The following is a 21680-nucleotide window of genomic DNA, read 5'->3' as shown; positions in this document are numbered from 1 at the left end:
CTGCTGTGGGCAGGGCTTAGTTACTCCCATTTCTACATATTGCCCCATAACTGACAAGCACAGTCAAGTCTAAAATGAAGAAAAGCCTCAAGCAACAAGTGACACTGTCACAACCCAACTAAAATAGTGCCACAGTACCTACTGAACAAGATTGAACAGAACTCCTGGAAGCCACTTTCCCATTAGGGAACTTCTGCCTGGAGTCCCTACATGGCCTAAAGAAGGTGGCTGTGTGTTGTAACATACCTGCCCAAATAATTTTGCAATATAGTTCAATGGGACATTCCAAATAAAATCATTTGGGGGTAACTATGTCTGAATTAACTGCCACCACCCAGCACTTGTGGGAGCACAGCCGATAGGACAAAGTGTGCCATCACTATGGCACCAACTGTATAACTTCAAATGTTCTACCCTGAAGCTCTGTCCATAAAGGTGGTGCTACTGGAGAGGGGCATTGGAGATAGAGCAAAGAATGGGGAAAAAAAGTAGAATTGCAGATGGATTATTACTATTGTTATTATTTTGCATTTTTTTAGTTTAAGTAGGGTCTCACTCTAGCCCAGGTTGACCTGGAATTCAGTATGCAGTCTCAGGGTGGCCTTGAACTCATGGTGATCCTACCTCTGCTAGAATTAAAGATGTCCACCATCATGCCCAGTAAGATTTTGGTGTACTTTCTCCCCTTGCCATGTGAACACTGCACTGGCCATCTATAATCTCTGAAAGGAGCCCCCATGCATGAACCTATGAGACTGACAACTTGATGTTGGACTACCAATCTCAAGAACTGTTAGAAAATCACTGTGGTGGCAGACCCTAAACAATGTTATTTAGTTACTGCAGGATGACTGACCCAAACAGCAACATAACAAAGGGACTGGATGCTCACTACAACAAAGATCAAGACCAAAGAAACACAAAAAGCACTCACCTGCAGGGATGAGCTATGTAAATGTGGTGGAGCCCAGCATGCTGCACAACTATTACAACACTGGGGCGGCTGAAACAAGGAAACTGTGTGGAGCCAGCTTGGGATAGCAAGACCCTGTCTCTCTCCATCAATCAATAAAACCAAGCATTTTCACTAACACCTGTAATCTGAGCACTATCTCAAAAAAAAAAAAGCCAAGGGAAGGGCTGGAGAGATGGCTTAGTGGTTAAGTGCTTGCCTGGGAAGCCTGAGGAACCCAGTCGGAGGCTAGATTCCCCAGGACCCACGTTAGCCAGATGCACAATGGGCACATGCATCTGGAGTTTGTTTACAGTGGCTGGAGGCCCTGGCACACCTATTCTCTCTCTCTCTTTCTGTCTGTTGCTCCCAGCACTGGAGAGGTAGAGGGAGGAGGATCACTGTGAATTCCAGGCCACCCTGAGGCTACATAGCAAATTCCAGGTCAACCTGAACTAAAGTAAAACCCTACCTTGTGGGAAAAAAAACAAAACAAACCACAAGGGAGGCTGAGCATAGTGGCTCACACCCTTAATCCCCGCATTAATGAGGCAGAGTTAGGAAGATCCCTTGAGTTCAAGGCCAGCCTGTACTACACAGTAAGTTCCAGGTTCAGCTAGGGCTAGAGTGAGACAGACCCAAAAAAACAAAAAGTTTTTTTTTTTTCCCTTTGTTTTTTCAAGGTAGGGTCTCACTGGTCCAGACTGACCTGGAACTAACTATGTAGCTGTGAATAAACAACACTCTGCCTTAACACATACACACAAACACACACAAAAAAGGATTTAAAAAAAAAACAAAAGCCAGGCGTGGTGGCACACACCTTTAATCGCAGCACTCGGGAGGCAGAAATAGGAGGATCAATTGCATGACTTTGAGGCCACCCTGAGACAACACAGTGAATTCCAGGACAGCCTGAGCTAGAGAGAGACCCTACCTTGAAAAAAACAAACAAAAAAAAGAAAAAGGAAAAAAAGAATCTGAAACAGACCAACAAAGGGCTGGCTGGCATTTCCACAAGAAACTCCTACTGCCTCACCTCGCCATCTGGCCCAATTGCAGGGGTCTGTCCTTCAGCATTTTCTGCCTTCTGAAAGTAAAGAGAGATAGGGTCAGGCTGAGGCCACAAGACATATAGCCACCCAGACATGCCCACTTTCATGTCATTGGGTTGTTGGTGCCAAACAGGGACCCACTGCACCTTTTTTTTCTTTTTCTTCTTTTTTTCCTTGGCGACCTGGGCAGCCTTATGCTGTCGCACCAGCTCTGTGAGGTTGGCCACATACTCATCTGTCTGCTGCAAGAGATAGGCCAGGCGCTTATCCTTCTTCTGGTCAATGAGCTTGCGGTAACCCTCCTCGTCTTCAGCCTATAAAAGAGGAGCATGAATTTTTAAGACACAAACATTCATCAAAAGCCACCAGCAAGTCCCCCACTGAAGACTGCATGAACCCCTCACACTCCAATACTCCTTCCAACCCATCCTGCTGCTAGGCCCAAGTGCTGCCCCTTAGTTTTCAGGACCTCTATCCTAGTCTTTTCTCTTCCCACAGGAGTCTCAGCACCATGACGTGTCACACTGGCTCATCCTTTGCCCTGTCTCCCTGCCTTCACTGAAAAACTCCTTCAAGATAAAGCACCAGCCTCAAAGGACAAGAATGGTACTGTGTTCCCTTCTTTGTCCCTAGAACACACATTAGGCAGGGCTTGGTCCAGTATAGGCATCCATACCTACCAACTAGCAACTCCCTTGTAAGTAAATGGTCAGCAGGACCAATTATGGGGTAGAGTTGACAAAGTATCTTCTGTGGCTCTCATGAGACCCAGAGCAGGGGACCCCACCTTTATTCAGAGAAACCAGAGCAGCCAGCTTAACAGACCCAAAACCAAATGGCCACTGATGGTCAGAGGATCTGAAACTCTGATCCAAGCCCACTCTTTCCCTCAGATACACTGCTAATCAAAGATACAAAATACCACTACACAACCCTACGTGAGGAACAGGGCCCTCATCACACCCAAAGCACACGGGAAAAAAGCTCTACCATGAGCCTCCGCATTCTCTCCTTCTCGATGCGTTCGTTCTCCTTTTTCTGTTCCCGCTCAGTGTTGGCATGGTAGGTGGCCACCGCCTTGGTGAGTTTCTGGATCTTTCCCGTGACTGACCTGTGATACTCTTTGAAATCCTTGGCATGCTGGAGAATGCTGTTGAGGTATTCCTGCAGAGATGTACAAGGATCCAGCTGAGTACTTAAGGTCACTGCAGTACCTCCCCAAGACCTTTGTGGACAACTTGTTTAAGAAGAACCTCTAGAGCTGAGATATAGCTCTGCAAAGAGCTCTTGCCTATTATGGACGAAGTTCTGGGTCTCATGCCAGACATACAGAAAAGCACAAAAGGGGGGCAAAACATTGTCCAAATAACAAAATCACAATGTTTCTCCTCAAAGGTTCAATTCAGCCAGGTGAGGTAGCACACACCTGAAATCCTAGCACTCAAGAGGCTGAAGTAGGACAGTAACAGTTCCAGGTTAGCCTGGGCTACAAAGGGAGAAGGTTCAGCTCTCTCCACAAGGACAAAACTTGGCAAGTTCCCATCAGATAGTCATTATCACATTCACCTAACAAAATGTAGTGAAGCATATGAAGAGACAAGTGGCCCTAAACACAACAAACGGGGCATTTAGGGTGATCTACCATGCTAGGACAAGTCAGTACTGCGAATCAAGTTTTAAGCACACTCCTACCATCCAATCACATTAAACCAATGCCATTTAAGGATGTATCAGTGAGTGGCCCAAGAAACTTCACTTGTAAGATATCTATCATGAAGGTAAATTTTAACTAGGAATATTAGGAAATTTGCCCCATGAGCTGGGTACACTCTTGAGGCTGGGACAGAAGGCTCATGAGTTCCAGGCTACCCTGGCCTACATTGTAAGATTCTTTCAAGAAACCAAATCCTAGCCAAGCGTGGTGATGCACACCTTTAATTCCAGCACTCAGGAGGCAGAGGTGGGAGGATCACTGTGAGTTCAAGGCCACCCTGAGACTACATAGTTAATTCCAGGTCAGCCTGGGCCAGAGTGAGACCCTACCTCAAAAAAACAAAACAACAGAGCCAGGCGTGGTGGCGCACACCTATTTAATCCCAGCACTCGGGAGGCAGAGGTAGGAGGATTACCGTGAGTTTGAGGCCACCCTGAGACTCCATAGTGAATTCCAGGTCAGTCTGGGCTAGAGTGAGACCCTACCTCGAAAAACAAAACAAAAACAAAAAAAAGGAAAGAATCCAAATCATCAAATGGGACAGCTTTAGCTAGCGTGATAAGGAAGTCCTTACATAGGGAAACATGTTAACAGTTGCTTTCTTCAGCCAAACACTGCTACCATACCTTCTTTTTCTATGCTTATCAGGATTATTAGAACAGATTCTTCCCTATTCATGTACCACAAAGAAAAGATGGCTTAGTGGTTAAGGTACTTGCCTATGAAGCCTAGGGACACAAGTCCAATTCCCAGAACCCACGAAAGCCAGATGCACATGATGGTGTATGCTTCTGGAGTTCATTTACAGTGGCTAAAGGCCTTGGTGCACCAATTCTCTGTCTGACCATCTGTCTCGTAATAAATAAATTAATTTAATATTTAATTTAAAAGTCCACTAAGATGGTAAGCATAGAGGAACGGAGACAGAAAAAGGGAACGAAAGAAAAAAAGGCGTTTCATGTTCTCAAATAGGGAATCGATGACAAAAATTATAAAAAAACTGGAGTAAATTCCATGGATAAAAAATAATGCAAGCCATATTATTTTCCAGAGACAAGGTGGCCATTGTATTTTCATGGTTTCACAGGGGCTGATGCTACCTATACGAGCCCTGCATAATAGGAAGGAAAATATGATGACATCAAAGTAAAAGACAGACTACTTGTAAAAAAGAAGAGATTCAGTGGAGAAGGTATTGGAGAGGGGAAAAGGGAGGGTAGGAGGGGGTTATGACTGTGGTATATTATGTATATGGATAGAAGTTGTCAATAAAAAAGTTTAAAAATGGAGGTTAGAGAGATGGCTATGTGGTTAAAATTATTTGCAAAGCCACCAGGCCCCAGTTCAGTACCCCAGAACCCATGTAAAGCCAGATACACAGAGTGGCACATGCATCAGGAGTTCATTTGCAGAGGCAGGAATCCCTGGCATTCTCTCTTTGTCAAATAAATACATACAATATTTTTTTAAAAGTTAAAAAATGAACGTGACATTCTAAAATAAAAATATTTTTCATTTAAAAAAAAAAAAAAAATAATGCAAGCCAGTTGTGGTGGCCCATACCTTTAATCCCAGCACTTGGGAGGGAGAGTTAGTAGGATCGCTATGAGGCCAAGGGCACCCTGAGACTACATAGTGAATTCCAGGTCAGCCTAGGCTAGACAAAGATCCTACCTTGAAAAATAAGAGGGGGGCTGGAGGGATGGCTTAGCGGTTAAGGCACTTGCCTAGAATCCTAAGGATCCAGGTTCGATTCTCCAGGTCCCACATAAGCCAGATGCACATGATGAAGCATGCATCTGGAATTCATTTGCAGTGGCTAGAGGCCCTGGTGTGCTCTCCCTCTCTCCCTCCCTTCCTCCCTCTTTCTCTCTCTCTCTCTGTGTAATAAATAAAAAATAAAATATATATAAAAAAAGGAAAATAAGAGGGGAGATATGAATGAGCAAACAAGTCTGGCATGGTGGTACACACATGTAATCCCAGACCTCAGGAGGCTAAGGCAGGAGGACTTTTGCAAATTCAGGCCAGTCTGAGCTACACAATAAGAATCAGTCTCAGGGGTTGGAGAGATTGTTCAGCAGACAGAAGCACTTCCTGTGCCAGCATGAAGGCCTGAGGAGACTTCAGAATTGTTAAGCTCATGAAAAATGGCAAGCTCTCACCGGGTATGGTGGAACACACCTTTAATCTCAGCACACGGGAGGCAGAGGCAGAAGGACCGCTGTGAGTTTGAAGCCACCCTGAGAATACATAGTAAGTTCCAGGTCAGCCTGGGCTAGAGTGAGACCCTACCTCGAAGGGAAGGAAAAAAAAAAAAAAAGGCAAGCCTTCACATCAGTAAGAGACTCCAGCTCAAATAAGAACAGGCAGAAGAGCAATGGAAAAGGACATCTGATGTTCCTCTCTGGCCATCACAATTGAGATACATTGGTTGCCTCATGGTTGCATATATGTGCATACCTCCCCCCACCACACACATTTTTTTAAAACTTCTCTCAGAAAACAAAATAATAACCATAAAACAAACACAAAGACTGAAGAGATAACTTAGTGGTTAAGGTGCTTGTGTGCAAAGCCAAAGGATGCAGGTTCAATTCCCCAGGACCTATGTAAGTGAGTTCATCTGCAGTGGCTAGAGGCCATAGCACACCCATATTCATTCATTCTCTCTCTCTTGTTCAAAACAATAAATAAAAATAAGTAGGGTTGGGAGGGGGGCATGAAGACGATTCTAAACCTCCAGGAACGACTTCATATTACCTGGGCTGTGTAACTAACTGAAATAAACTCATTGCTGTTTAAAAAGATAAATAAGTAGGGTTGGAGAAATGGCTTGGCGGTTAAGGTGCTTGCCTGCAAAGTCAAAGGACCACGGTTCAACTCCCCAGGACTCACGTAAGCCAGATGCACAAGGTGGCACAAACATCTGGAGTTCGTTTGCAGTGGTTGGAGGCCCTGGCATGCCCATTATCTCATTCTTTCTATCTCTATCTGCCTCTCTCTCTTTCAAATAAATAAATGATATTATAAAAAGTAGTAAGTAGGGCTGAAGAAATGGCTTAGCGGTTAAGCGCTTGCCTGTGAAGCCTAAGGACCCCGGTTCAAGGCTTGGTTCCCCAGGACCCACGTTAGCCAGATGCACAAGGGGGCGCACTCATCTGGAGTTCGTTTGCAGTGGCTGGAAGCCCTGGCGCGCCCGTTCTCAATCTCTCTCTCTCTGTCACTCTCAAATAAATAAAAAAATGGACCAAAAAAATTAAAAAAAAAGGGCTGGAGAGATGGCTTAGCGGTTAAGCACTTGCTTGTGAAGCCTAAGGACCCCGGTTCGAGGCTCGGTTCCCCAGGTCCCACGTTAGCCAGATGCACAAGGGGGCACACGCGTCTGGAGTTCGTTTGCAGAGGCTGGAAGCCCTGGCGCGCCCATTCTCTCTCTCTTCCTCTATCTGTCTGTCTCTCTGTGTCTGTCGCTCTCAAATTAAAAAAAAAAAAAAAAAGTAATAAGTAAAAAAAAAAAAAAAAAATTTTTAATGTCTTAAAAAAAAAAACATGAGCCAGGGCATGGTGGCACACGCCTTTAATCCCAGCACTCGGGAGACAGGGGTAGGAGGATCGCTGTGAGTTCAAGGTCACTCTGAGACTACATAGTTAATTCCAGGTCAGCCTGGGCCAGAGTGAGACCCTACCTTGGAAAACAAAAACAAACAAACAAAAAAAATCATGAGCAAAGGAATGAACAGATTCATCTCCAGATCCTACTCAAATAGATGTTTCCAGGAGTGGTGGTGCACACCTTTAATATTAGCACTTGGGAGGCAAAGGTAGGAGAATTGCTGTTGAGTTCAAGGCTTCCCTGAGACTACACAGTGAATTTCAGGTCAGCCTGGGCTACAGTGAGACCCTACCTCAAAAAAGTTAAATAAGTAAGTAAGAATTGCTTATCTCCTTAACAGCTTTGGATTTTTTCAGGTAGGGTCTCACTATAGCCTAGGCAACATGGAACTCACTCTATAGTCCCAGGCTGGCCTTGAACTCTGGATGATCCTCCTTCTTCTAGCTCTAGAGTGCTAGGATTAAAAGTGTGCGGACCATGCTTGAGTTTTTGACTGCTTTTGTAAAATCTAAGTCACACAGCTCTCTGTTCAGGACTGCCAGTGGCTTACTCCCTCACTTAAGAGTGACAACCTGAACCTTTCCTGCCCATACAGCCCACAGGGTCCAGCCTCATCTCCTCAAGCCTTTTTTTCTTTTTTCTTTTCTTTGGGCAAGGGGTGTGTTTCAAGGTAAGGTCTCACTCTACCTCAGGCTGACCTGGAATTCACTATGTATTCTCAGGGTGGCCTCGAACTCTTAACGATCCTCCTACCTCTGGCTTCCAAGTGCTGGGATTAAAGTCGTGCGCCACCATACCCAGCTTCCTCAAACCTTTCTTGTTACTCACTCTGTGCTGGCTATACCCAGGTCCTTGCTTCTTAAAGGAAACAGAACCCTGTTCCAAACCAAGAACCTCCACATGTCCATCTAGCATGTCCCCACACACCCTGAGTCTCTATTCATATCCCAGCTCCTCGGAAAAACCCCATCGACTCCTTCCTTCTGTTCCTAAACCACTTCTATCCTCATTCTCTCTACCATGTTCCCTCTACTGCTTGGCTTAGCTACCACCTTACTTAGAATCAACGGAAGATAGCCAAAGCTATGTGGTGTTAGAGGAGCAGGCACCTAGGTCTTCTGGACACACCTGATGCTTCTGGCGGCGCTTGCGCTCCTGCTCGATCTTCTGCTGCTTCTCTAGTTTCTCAGTGATGCGGGCCTCGCGCAGTGACTGCCGCTTGCTGCGCTTGTAAGCCTTGGCATTGAGGGCTGTCTCCAGGGCCGTGTCCCTGCGCATGCACACCACCACCTCCTGGCGTAGCTTTAAGGAGGAAGAGGGTGACACTGGCACTGAGCATTGTGGCTTTTAGACTCCCACAGTGACCTTTACAAGGAACAACTGCAGCCCAGTAAATCTTCCTACCTCCTAAAGTGTTGAAGCTAACTGCTTAGAATGGAAGGAAGGCCTGGGAGGTGTTGTAGGGTAGGGCAGGGCAGGGCAGAAGGCTAGGCTCTGCATACTGGGCCAATGAGACCCCTCAAACTCCACAACCACAGCACCCTCAGGAAGACCCACCCAAGCCTCTTGCTTTCCAGCTGCCAAACACAGCCTCAGTGAGGCTTATACTTGCCTATCACATGGAACAGTACAACCCACCATGTACAGAATACAGGTACATGGTGGAAGGTATCAGATAGTAAGCTAACTTATGTGATATCCCATTGGCTTCAACAGTGAAGGTACCCTATATGATGGCCTTGCAAGCTGCCCTTGGAACTCTATTGGCTGGAAGGGCTGACCAACCTACCTGCCTCTGGAAGTTCAGCAGCCTGAGGGCCTTCAGTTCAATGGTAGCTTTGGTTCGCAGGTCCCCAGCCAGGGAGCCAGGGAGGTTTTCAAGTTCCTGAATTCGGTGTGCGATACGAGCCTGCAACCTAGGCACAGATAGGAAGAAGACAAGCGTTGAGGAACAGAGCCACTTGGTCTCTGTCTTTAAGTCTGATGCTTATGAAGAGAGCAGGCAGATCCAGTCCTAAGGCTGGAGGTGTCTCAAGGAAGAATGGCAGTCACACTGAGAGATCTGACAGGTCACAAGCTAACCCATACCATGTGAGCAACATCAGAATTGGCCTGAGACATCTGGCAGTCTAAATGTGCTCCAGCCCTGGCAGAGATGAGATGCAGAATTGTGGGAGTCCACTTGCTCACATGCCTTGGTGTCTTTGTCAGATGAGAACCCCTCAGAGTAATCCAACATGGGAGAACATTCCTCCTCCATCTTCCCACCTTATTTATAAAGCACTTGCAGCACAAGTGTGAAGATATAAGTCTGGATAGCCAAGACCCACATAACTCTCAGGCATGCACAGTGGACTGCCAATAATCCCAGTGTTAGGAGTGGAGAAAGGAGATCCCTGGGGCAAGCTGGTTAGCTAGGCTGGCCATCTGGCAAGCTCTGAGTTTACGGCAGAGACTCTGCCTTTCTAAGCACAGAAGTCACCTGGCATCAAACCCTGGCTTCCAAATGCACACACATGTGAAAATGTACATACATGCTACATATGTACACATGCAAAAATAAAAAGCCACTGTTGCATCAAAGGAATCCCAGCAAGGCCAGAAGCTGGGACACACTAGTGCACATTCTGCAAGACAATGCTCACCTGTACTCACGTTCCTGTAGAATCTCCACAGGGTCCAGACCCCGGGGCTTCTGGATAGGGGTGATGCGACTCTGCTTCTGGTGCATGGGCACCAGTGGAGCGGGCTGCGCTGGCTGCCCTGGGGACTGTGTCTGAGGTGGCATTACAGGCGAGGCAGCAGGTGGGACAGCAGGGGGTGCAGGTGAGGGACGGCCTGTTGGCTGTGGGGGGATCAGCTTCTGGGGAGTGCTCGTGGGGGCAGCAGCATTGGCCATGGGTCCTAGGGAGAGACAATTAAGAGATGTAGTTAAACTCTTGGGTTAATCCCAGGGTACAAACACTGCCTTCCAACCCACTAATCTCTGTACAAGCAGGGTACCCTCCCTCAAAAACCCTGTGCTTGGTCTTTGTGAGCTGGGCTCCACTGAGGCCACTTATTCCCTGTTTTTCCCCTCCCAGAAGTACTACCATCAGTAACTTTGTTTCCTACCTTTCTATTGCCCTTAGTCCATAACAGTCTAAAAATATTAAATGGAAAATTCCAAGAAGAGACAACTGCTAAGTTCTGAGTAGCTACATCTCAATGCCTGAGTAATTAGCTGGGCTCATCTCATCATGCAAGAACCAAGTCACCAGTATTGTAAGAAGGGCAAGTTAATAGATAACAAAGTGAAAAACACTTTGTTATCTATCATGACTGGTGCACTTCAGTAGCTGCTATTTTTATCTCTGACTACCTCATGAATTAATCTGGGGGAGGGGAAAGAGAGAGAAAGAAAGAATGGGTGTGACAAGGCCTCTAGCCACTGCAAACTAACTCCAAATGCATGTGCCACTTTGTGCATCTGGGTTTATGTGGATAATGGGAAATCAAACTTGGGTTGTTAGGCATTGCAGGCAATATCTTAACCACTGAGCCATCTCTCCAGCCCCATGAATTAAATTTATTGGAGGTAGTACGTTAACAAAATAGGCATAGTGTCACAAGCCTTTAAGCCCAGCTCTTGGAAGGTAGAGATAGAAGGATAACTATGAGTACAAGGCCAGCCTGAGACTAGAGTGACTTCCAGGTCAGCCTGGGCTAAAGTGAAACCCTACCTTGTAAAAAAACAAAACAAAACAAAATTAGTGGAAAATGCCTTTAAACCCAGCACGTGGGAGAAGAGGTAAGAGGATTACCATGAGTTCAAGGCCACCCTGAGACTACACAATGAATTCTAGTGGTCAGCCTGGGCCAGAGTGAGACTCTACCTCAAAAAAAAAAAAAAAAAAAGCCAGGCGCGGTGACACATGCCTTTATTTCCAGCACTCAGGAGGCAGGGGTAGGAGGATGACCTAGAGTTTGAGGCCACCCTGAGACTACATAGTGAATTCCAGGTCAGCCTGGGCTAGAGCAAAACACTACTTTGAAAAAAACCAGAAAAATGCAGGCATGGTGGTGCACCTTTAATCACACTAGGAAGACCCTACCTTGGGGATTAAAAAAAAAAAAAAGCCCTGACATCTACAGTGTCAGGCATTCACTGAGAGTTTTGGATGGTGTCTTCCACAGATGAGAGAGGATGCAAGTTAACCTAATTTCAAGCAAGTACCTTTAACTGAGCCATCTCCCCAGCCCTGAAGTGAACCTAATTTCAGTGCCACTGGAATGCCTCAGAACTCAAAAAGTCAAACATGAACCTGACCATAGAAGTGGCTAAAAATCCTCACTGCCCAACTAGAGCTTACAGAGACCAACAACAAGCCTCTGAGAAAAAAGGAACCAGGCCATAAAATCAAAAGAGGATGCTGAGCTATTGTACCTACTACCTGCCTCTAGCAGGGATGTTCTCAGGAGGTTAGGGGGATCAAGCTGTGTCCTCCAGGCTCAGGGATTCTGTGTCCTGAGTGGGCTTGTTTGTGGCCATAGCCACACCACTACATTGCTGTCCTTTTGAGTTCCACCACGGACTCATTCCCTCTCTTCCTTTGCTGAGTACTAAAGAGACTCCAATAATAGCATCATCCACCAGACAATGGGAACAGGGAGCATGCAGCAGGCCCAAGCCAAGCTCTAGAAAGAGCCTCAGGAAAGCACAGGAATTCCACTGGTGTCAGGGACCACAGTCATTTCCCCCTCCATCTCTTTGGGGCCAACACAGCCTCAGCTCCTGACAGGAGACAAGGCAGGTGTACCACAAGACATGAGAAACTTACCTTCAGGCCATGGCTTGGGAGGTCCTCCAGGAGGCTGGCCAGGCATACCAGGGGGGACACCTGAAGGTCCCGGAGGAGGCATGTTGGGTCCTCCCATACCTACACATGAGGAAATAAAAGCAGAAGGAAATGTGACTTTTCACCTCTGTGACCTGCACCCATCATTACTCAGGCGATAGACCAACCTACTGCAAGGCACTAGACACAGGCCAAGAGGAGCTAGAGAAATAGCCTTTCTGACAGCATCATGCCTGCCTCCACAGCTATAAGCACCAGGTAGGCACTATGCCATCAGGGAGCCAGGACTGCCTGGCCCTTGTCACTCATGGTCTAAGACACCCCCCCCCAGTCCCCTTGTGCCCCCCTCCCACAGACCAGGATGTAGGCCTTACCGTGAGTCCTACTATAATTTGGAGGTGCTGGTCCTGGACCTGGACCAGGGCCAGGACCAGGGCCAGGGCCAGGTCCTGTGGTGGATACAGAGGGTGGAGGTAGCGTTGGCATCTGCTGCTGCATCCCAGGCATGGGCCGCTTGCCCTGCACAGCCATCTGCAGGTGGTCAGGTAGAGGCTGGCCCCTGGCCAGCATCTTATAGGCCATGATCTGAGCTCGTAGCTGATGCAGCTGGTTCTGGTTAAAAGGGGTTGGGCCCCGGTTCTGCTGCCCCAAGGCCTGGGCGTCGGCACCATCCAGTGGAGCCCCTCCTGGCCCAGATGACATCTGGGGGCCCGAGGATGGGCCACTGGCTGGCACAGGACTGGAAGCATGCTCAGAGCCACCCAGGGGCGAGGGGTAACCTGTGTGGAAAGGCCAGCTCAGTGTCACCCAGCAGCATGTGTCCTCGACTACTGAGATATACTCACACCACCTTGCACCCCAACCCACTGCAGCCAGGTCTCTTTATGCTCCTGAGTCAAATGCAAAGTACCCAGAAGGCTGTAGGCAGACTCATAGCCTTGGCCAAGGCTGCCAAGTGGCTGACAAAACTCTGAGCTACTGCAGTCAGTGCTAAAACAAAGACATGCCCCCTGAGTGTTCTCTAGGTTTGGTCTCCTGTTGGGCAGGGTGGAAGCATATTATCTGCTTGGTTAGGCCCACTCCTGTTTCCATTCCTGTCAAGTCTTTGAGCCTGCTGCACACAAGTCATCTACTACATTACTTCTCAATAGTCCTCATGTGAAGCAGCCACCTTGCCTTGACACATTAAGGCAAGATCTGAGCCCTGAGAATCTGTCTTTAGTTAGCCCTCAGGTGCCACCATGCCAAATCTATATCTAACATCAGTACGGCTCCAAGACAACAGGGCTAGCACAGAGCACAAGCTATATCCCAAACAGCTCAGGAACAGGGCTTCCCAAGTCAACTGTCCTAGCTCCCCTTGGAGTTCAACAATAGGACTCCAATGAGGAAAGTGACTCAGGTTCCAGGCACATGACCAACAGAAGGCTGAAAGTGAGCCAAACTACCTTGAGAGTGCTGGTCCATGGGGCTGGGTGGAGGCCCCATTCCTGCATGGGCTCCTGACCGCATCCCCATTCCTTTCATCTGGTTGTAGCGTGGGTCATCGGACATGCCCTTCTCATGCATAGACTCCATGGGCTGTGAGAGAAATAACAAGACAGAATCATAAAGGGAAATACGAAGAGATGGCACAGCAAAGCACCAGAGGCTACCCACACACCCTTGCAGTGCTTCCATGATGAATCACCAATATGACAAGAGCCTTAGCACTGAAGTATGGTCAAAACTTTCTGGGTGTCAAGGTAGACACACAAAATAAAGGAAAGTGGGAAAGGTGACCACTTATGGCCTACAGGCCAAGCAGGATCCAGAAGCATGGAGATATCAGGAGCTGGGAGAAATCCTACAAGGAAATGATCTTCATGATAGCTCCTCAGCAGGAAGTACCTTCAGCAGATACCAGGCTCCCTGCTCACTGTGTTAAGACAAGTTGGCTGTGGTGGTACATGCCTTTTAATCCTAGTACTAGTGAGGTAAAGGTAGGAGGACCGCTGTGAGTTCGAGGCCAGCCTGAGACTACATACTGAGGCTTGATTCCCCAGGACCCAAGTACCCTATTTTCCAAAAACTCAGATTAATAGGTGACAAAAATGAAACCAAAACCACAGTTCAATATAGGCCATGACAAAGGAGGAAGGGGCTGAAACGGACCAGATCTGAGGTGCAGTTTCATGCAGTTCAGAGTAAACATGCAGGCCACTAAACCATCAAGGTAGAGACTGCCCTCCAGTCTTCCCAGAGACTGTCAGTGTTCAGCCATGGTTTGCCCCCAGCACAGTGGGAACTCTGTGCAGAGGGGGAGTCTTGTCAGCCCAGCACTAGGTCCTAGAAGTACGTGGAACACATGGCAGGTGTCCAAAAGGAAGCCAGCAGAGGAGAACAACACGCGTGAGCACTACCAGGAGGGAGAAAGCAAACTAGCAGAAAGGGCCATGTTGGGACTGTGCTGGGGTACTGGGGAAGGAAGGTCAAGACAAGTGTACTGAGATGACAAGAAAAGTCCAGCACACAGGGGAGGTGATACTTCAGGAGGAAGGGATGAAATGGATGCATGTCCTCATTTGCAAAATGGGGACCATAATTCCAAGACTGGCAGGCTGCAGGGATAGAAAAGTAGAAGTCTAATGAGGAGCCAAGCATATGGAAAGTATAGAGGCCAGGCCACCATGGTAGGGTCTACTCCCAGCCCCCAAGTACATCTCTAAACATCTTAGCTTCCATGAGCCCTGAAAGATGTAACTTCCTCCAGCTATCCCTGAAGAACACCCAGGAAGAGGAACAGCACTGACTAAGTCAGCAAGAGGTCAAGACATCAGCCTGCAGCTCAGGCCCAGGAGTAGATCAAGGCACCCACTGCCCTGCTTTAAGTTTACACAAGCCACTAGGGAAACCACAATAGAGGAACTCAATACAGCAGAAGTCTCCTTTGAGAATTTTTCCTTATTGATGGGGGGGGGGGGCTATGCATACCATTCCCAAACATCCCATGTTGAACAGAAATATTACAGGATAAGATGGATGCTCATCCCTCCTTGATCAAAACACAGCAAATCTTGACCTCTGTGTTCCAGGAAGCAAGCCCAGAGGGGGGTGTCGGAGGCAAGTCATAGGGGACTTTCACTTCTTCCTTTTCCAGGGGTAGGAATCCCAAGGAGCTCCACTAAGACGGGTCTTGGGGAAGGGGCACAGGAGTGAGGTGCACAGGACTCCCTACCTTGTGCATCTGGTGCATGTTGTCCTGAGGGTACCCTCCAGGGCCCTGGGTTGGCATGGGGTGTCCTGCAGAGGGAGGCCCCGGGCTGGGCCCCATCATGCTATGGGCAGACCCCGGTGAGGGACCTGGGCTAGGGCCCAGCATGGCTCCAGGTGAGGGGCCAGGGCCTGGGGAAGGGCCAGGCCGTGGGGTGCCACCCAGCGGTGGGTCTGGAGTAGACATCTTCACGGGAGCTTCAGACAGTTTCTCCTGCTAAAAAGAAGTCCAGATCAGTCTGAGGTTGGACTATGGGCAGGGCAAGTCATAAGCAGTGAGGGAAAACCACATGGTCATGTCAGAATCACCACCTAACAGGGAGCAGTGAACCACAGCCTGCCCCATATTTTTCCCTGATTCTGCCTGAAGAAAGTAATATATCTCAGGTATAAAATTCATTAGCAGGCCATGGGATATTTTTTATAATCATGGAAAATATTTTAAAAATTAAGAAAACAAAATTTAATTTAATTTAATTTAAAAAATCATATCATGGCTGGAGAGATGGCTTATCAGTTAAGATGCTTGCCTGTGAAACCTAAGAACCCAGGTTCAATTCTTCAGTACCCATGTAAGTGAGATGCACAAGGTGGTGCATGAGTCTATAGTTTGTTTACAGTGGCTGGAGGCCTTGGCATGACCATTCTCTCTCCTCTCTCTCTCTCCCCCTCTCTCTCAAAAAAAAAATTTTTTTTTAAATCATATCAAGGTCATTTTGAGCTACAATGAGACCCTACCTCAAGAAACAAGCCAAAAAAAAAAATTGTATTAGCGTTGGAGAAATGGCTCAGCAGTTAAAGCACTTGCCTTTAAAGCCTAATGACCTAGGTTCACTATGGAATTCACTATGCAGTCTCAGGGTAGTCTTGAACGCATGGAAATCCTACCTCTGCCTCCAGTACCTATGTAAAGTCAGATGCACAAAATGATGCATGCATCTGGAGTTCATTTGCACTGGCTAGAGGCTGTGGTACGCCCATTCTCTCCCTACCTCCTCTGCCTCTTTCTCTCTCTCAAATAAATAAATAATTTTTTAATATCAGAGCTAGAGAGATGGTCCAGTGGTTAAGGCACTTGCCTGCAAAGCTAAGGGCACAAGTTCAATTTCCCAGGACCCATGTAAAGCGAGATGCACAAAATGGCACGTGTGTCTGGAGTTCATTTACTGCATCAGGAGGCTCTGGCATGCCCATCTTTCTGTCTTAATTCTCTCAAATTTATTAATTTTGTTGGTCTTTTACTCTTAGCTTAAAATATTTTACTTATTTATTTAAGAGAGAGAGAATATGAATAAGCATGCCAGGGCTTCTAGCCACTGCAAATGAACTCTGAAGAACTTCAGACACACGCATTACCTTGTGCATTTAATGGCTTTATGTCAGTAATGGTGAACTGAACCTGGGTCCTTAGACTTCACAGGCAAGTGCCTTAACCACTAAGCCATCTTTCCAGCCCTAATTACTATAATTTTTTGTTGTTTTTTTGAGGTAGGGTCTCGCTCTAGCCCAAGCTGACCTGGAATTCACTACGTAGTCTCAGGGTAGCCTTGAACTCATTGAAATCCTACCTCTGCCTCCCAAGCACTAGGACTTAAGGTGTGTGCCACGATGCCTGGCCCCTAATTAATTAATTTTTAAAAATCAAAGCAATGGCTAGAGATGGTTTAGTGGTTAAGGCACTTGCCTGAAAAGCCTAAGGACCCATGTTCTACTCCCAAGATCCCACATAAGCCAGACATACAAGGTGACACATGTGCAAGGCTGTACGTGACACAAGGTAGTACACACATCATCTAGAGTTTGCTTACAGTAGCTATAGGCTCTGACATGCCAGTTCTCTCTTTCTCTCTCTTGTGTTTTTTTTTTGTTTGTTTGTTTGTTTTTTTGTTTTTTGAGGTAAGGTCTCACTCCGGCTCAGGCTGACCTGGAATTCACTAAAGTGGCCTCAAACTCTCAGCAATCCTCCTACCTCTGCCTCCCAAGTGCTGGGATTAAATGCTTGTGCCACGCCCGGCTAATTCTCTTTCTTATTTAAAAATAAAATAAAAGCCAGTCCGCCATCCTACATATGGGGACCCATCATCCTTGTAGTCTGGTCCACCCAACGACATACTACACTGAACTAGGCCAGCTCTCCCGCAGATTATCTTCTCTGTGGCTGAAGTTAACCATTTAAGCCTTCAAAATGGGTTTCTTAATAGTTCCACCACTGCACTCTGGCATTCTGACACACCCTGACGTTTTCTCAGAGCCCTCAATTGTTGAGCATGTCACAAACCTGGTTTTTGGTTTCTGCTACCCTTTGTCTTTTAGAATGGATCTCTAGCCCTAAACGTGCCTGGGTACTTCAGGTTCTATGGAGAAATTTAAGCTGGTGGTGCTCACCTTTGAGTTCAGCACTTGGGAAGCAGAGGTAGGAGGATCATAGTGAATTCAAGGCCAGCCAGGAACTACACAGTGAATTCCAAGTCAGCCTGGGCTATAGCAAGACTTTACTCGGAAGAAAAAAGGAGGGAGGAAGAGAAAAGCTCTCCTAGGTGTGGTAGTTCACGCTTATAAACCCAACACTAGAGAGGGGAAGATCAAAATTTTAAGGTTAGCTGGAGAGACGGTTTAGCAGTTAAAGTGCTTGCTGGCAAAGCCAAAAGACCCAGGTTTAATTCCCCAGTGCCCATGATAAGCCAAATGCACAAGGTGGCACATGTGTCTGCATTCTCTCTCTGCCTCTTTTTTTGGGAACATTTTATTTATTTATTTGAGAGAGAGGCAGATAGAGAAAGGGCGCACCAGATCCAGTACCAACAAAGTCCCGACACATGCGCCACCGTATCTGGCTTATATGGGTACTGAAGAATCAAACCTGGGTCCTTAGGTATCTCAGGCAAGTACGCGCCTTAAGTGATAAGCCATCCCTCAACTCCTCTATCTGCCTCTTTCTATCAAATAATTTTTTTGTTTTTGTTTTTTGAGGTAGGATCTTACTCTAGATCAGGCTGACCTCAATTCCATTATGTAGTCCTCATGGTGGCCACTGGCCTGGAATTCACAGTGATCCTCCTACCTCTGCCTCCTGAGTGCTGGTATTAAAGGCATGCTCTACCTCACCCAGCTCAAATAAAATATTTTGAAGCCAGGTGTGGTGGCACACACCTTTAATCCCAGCACTTAGGAGGCAGAAGTAGGAGGATCACTATGAGTTCCAGACCAGCCTAGGCTAGTGGGAGACCCCAAGACCCTACCTTGAAGAAAAAAAAAAAAAAGAGTTCAAGGTCATTCTCTGCTACATAGTTCCAGGCCAGCCTGGGCTACATGAGACTGTCAAAGAAAAATAAAAATATCAAAAGATAAATTAATAGGGACTAGGGATGATATAGCTATTGGTTGGTATTTGCCTAACATGTACAAAGCCCTGGGTTCCAACCCCAGCACTGCATAAAGTAGGCAGACTGGTACACACCTGTAATTTCAGTGTTTGGGAAACAGACAATTTTGAGGTCATCCTTATCTATTTGGCAAGTCTTAGAACACCCTGCCCCTAAATAAATACCTTTAATTTGAAAAGAGGACATGTGTTCCTAAACAAGTCCGTTCATTCCAGTTTCAAGGCTAATCAGCATAGCAAGTATAAATGGCTGCTCCTCCCCCTTTGTAGCAATCCAGTCCAGAGAACAGCTAGCTAGCTCAGTATGATAGGGAAAGATCAGCTGAACACACCCTTAATCTCAGCACTGGGAGGCAGAGGTAGGATGACTTCCATGAGTTCGAGGCCACCTTGAGACTACATAGTGAATTCCAGTTCAGCACAAGCTAGGTGGAACGCTACCTCAAAAAGTCAAAAAAAGGAAAAAAAAAAAAAAGAAAGAAAGAAAGAAAGAAAGATTAAGCATTTAAGGAGAGACACTGCGTACACCAACGCCACTAGCCACTGTAAACTCCAGATGCATGCGCTGCTTGGTGCATCTGGCTTTACTTGAATACTGGGGAACTGAACCCGGGTCATTAAGTGCTTTAACTGTTGAGCTGTCTTTGCCTGCAAAGCCAAAAAGAGCCAAGCCAGATGTACAAGGTGGTGCATGCCTATTCTCTATCTGCCTCTCTAATAAATAAATAAAATAAATATTTCAGGGTGTGATGGCTTAGTGGTTGAGGTGCTTGCCTGCAAAGCAAAGGACCCAGGTTCAATTCCCCAGGACCCATAAGCCAGATGCACAAAGTAGCACATGCATTTGGAGTTTGCAGTAGATGGAGGCCCTGGAATGCCCATTCTTTCTCTCTCTCTATCTGCCTCTATCTATCTCTCAAATGAATAAATAGAAAAAAAATTTAAATTAAATTAAAAAAAAATAAGCTGGGTGTGGTGGCACACGCCTTTAATCCCAGCACTTGGGAGGTAGAGGTAGAGGCAGGAGGATCGCCGTTGAGTTCAGGGCCATCCTGAGACTACATAGTGAATTCCAGGTCAGCCTGGGCTAGAGTGAAGAATATGGATCCTTAGGCTTCGCAGGCAAGTGCCTTAACCGCTAAGGCCATTTCTCTAATCTGTCTGTCTCTCTTTCAAATCAAAAATATAAAAAATGAAGCCATGAGCTGAATGTGGTGGCACACTGCCTTTAAATTCCAGTACTGTGAGTTTGAGGCCAGCCTGGGACTAAAGTGAGCTCCAGGTCAGCCTAGCCTGGAGTGAGCCTCTACCTCAAAAAATACCAAAGAACAAAAGAAAAAGACAATATGAAACTGGGTGCCTCTGGGCTCCATCCCAGAAGGGTGGAAATGCAGAAAAGAAGGAACCATAGGTGAAGAATAGCCCTTTTCCTCCTCTTATTACCAAACATCCCTACTCTTTCCAAACTAGAGGCTTGGTATTTTCAGAAAATTCCTTGGATCCTTTAACAGCTGTTGGCATTGCAGACTTGATTTGAGTCCTTCTATCTGTACACAACACTGACACCTGTCCCAAACCAGGACACCATGCTTTGCCCATGAAGGAAGTACAGTACAAAGCAAACAACAGACAGCAACTAGCAGGAATGTCTTGTTTGGCAGCCAATTCAGATGTGCCTGAGGCCTCCAGAGGGAGGAAACAGTCTGGGAATCTGGGCCAGCTTAGAGGCATATAACAGGAAGTGAAAGTACTCTGGGGCAAGAGGCTAAAGGCTGAAAGCAAAAACGTGGTCAACTAAATGTCCAGGAGACCACAAGATACAGACTCATAAGCCCAAAGAATCTAATCAGTTTCTCTGAGAAGCACCTCAATTTCCTAGTGATCAGGACCCAAACTCAAACCATGGACATCCTATCACAGAAAAAGAACCAGGAAGCTTGTCTAAACTGAACCAGGGCAAAATCAAACTAAGATGTAACTGACCCCAGCTAACTTCACTAACAAAGAATACATACATTAATCTACTTATAGAAGGCAGCCTTGAAGGAAAGAAGAACCCACTCTCACAGGAGTGGCTGGCAACTCTCTGAAAATTAGGGTGGGGAATTAAGCAATTTTTTTAACAGGTAGGGTCTCACTGTAGCCCAGGCTGACCTGGAATTCACTGCCTCAGGGTGACCTCGAAATCACGGTGATCTCCTGCTGGAATTAAAGACATGCACTGACACACCTGGCTTTTCTTCTTTTCTTTTCTTTTTAATTTATTTGAGATGGTGAGACAGAAACAGAGTGTGTATGGGTATGCCAGGGCCTCCTGCCCCTGCAAATAAACTCCAGATGTATGTGCAACTTTGTGCATCTGGCTTTATTTACATGGATATTATAAGCCCATGTTATCAGGCTTTGCAAGCAAGCACCTATAACTGCTGAGCCATCTCCTCAACCCAATTTTAACACTTTCTCATCACAGTCACCTGCTGATTTGAGCTGTTTATTTTCCAAAAAAAAACAACTAATACCTTTTCTTTCTGGAAAGGGGGTGGTTTGAGGTAGGTTTTACTCTAGTCCAAGGTGACCTGCAATTCACTATGTAGTCTCAGAGTAGCATCAAACTCAGGGCAATCCTCCTACCCTCTGCTTCCTGAGTGCTGTACTTAAAGGCCTCTCTTTTTTTTTTAAATGTTACAGAAACTGTGGAAGATAGCAGAAAGGGACACTAAGGGCCATCAGATAGAAGGTTTACTCCAAAGTGACTCAGGCATCAAATCCCTAGGAATCAAGAAATCACAATAGGGCTGGAGCTGGGCACGGTGGCACACACCTTTAATCACAGCACTTGGGAGGCAGAGGTAGGAGGATGACTGTAAAATTGAG

The 21680-nt window shown here is 46.6% G+C and overlaps 1 protein-coding gene across 7 annotated transcripts in view; it reads right to left on the bottom strand.

The window, feature by feature from the left end:
- Smarca4 (SWI/SNF related, matrix associated, actin dependent regulator of chromatin, subfamily a, member 4) overlaps positions 1-21680 on the bottom strand; it is a 115059-nt gene that overhangs the window by 67769 nt on the left and 25610 nt on the right. For 6 of the 7 annotated variants that reach the window (XM_045144684.1, XM_045144686.1, XM_004667465.2 and 3 more), the window contains exons 2-11: positions 15390-15641; positions 13621-13753; positions 12547-12951; positions 12155-12253; positions 9980-10238; positions 9124-9250; positions 8463-8636; positions 2998-3171; positions 2154-2321; positions 1992-2042 (exon numbers count right to left, since the gene is read on the bottom strand). In XM_045144684.1, coding sequence (XP_045000619.1) covers positions 1992-2042; positions 2154-2321; positions 2998-3171; positions 8463-8636; positions 9124-9250; positions 9980-10238; positions 12155-12253; positions 12547-12951; positions 13621-13753; positions 15390-15611 — 1812 coding nt within the window. In that variant the 5' untranslated portion in view covers positions 15612-15641. The remainder of the gene's footprint in view (positions 1-1991; positions 2043-2153; positions 2322-2997; positions 3172-8462; positions 8637-9123; positions 9251-9979; positions 10239-12154; positions 12254-12546; positions 12952-13620; positions 13754-15389; positions 15642-21680) is intronic. The other variant, XM_045144685.1, reaches the window with a different exon arrangement.

Source organism: Jaculus jaculus, chromosome 2 (genome assembly GCF_020740685.1).
Source record: "Jaculus jaculus isolate mJacJac1 chromosome 2, mJacJac1.mat.Y.cur, whole genome shotgun sequence".
Lineage (NCBI taxonomy): Eukaryota > Metazoa > Chordata > Mammalia > Rodentia > Dipodidae > Jaculus > Jaculus jaculus.
This window is presented reverse-complemented; position numbering and strand designations above follow the sequence as displayed.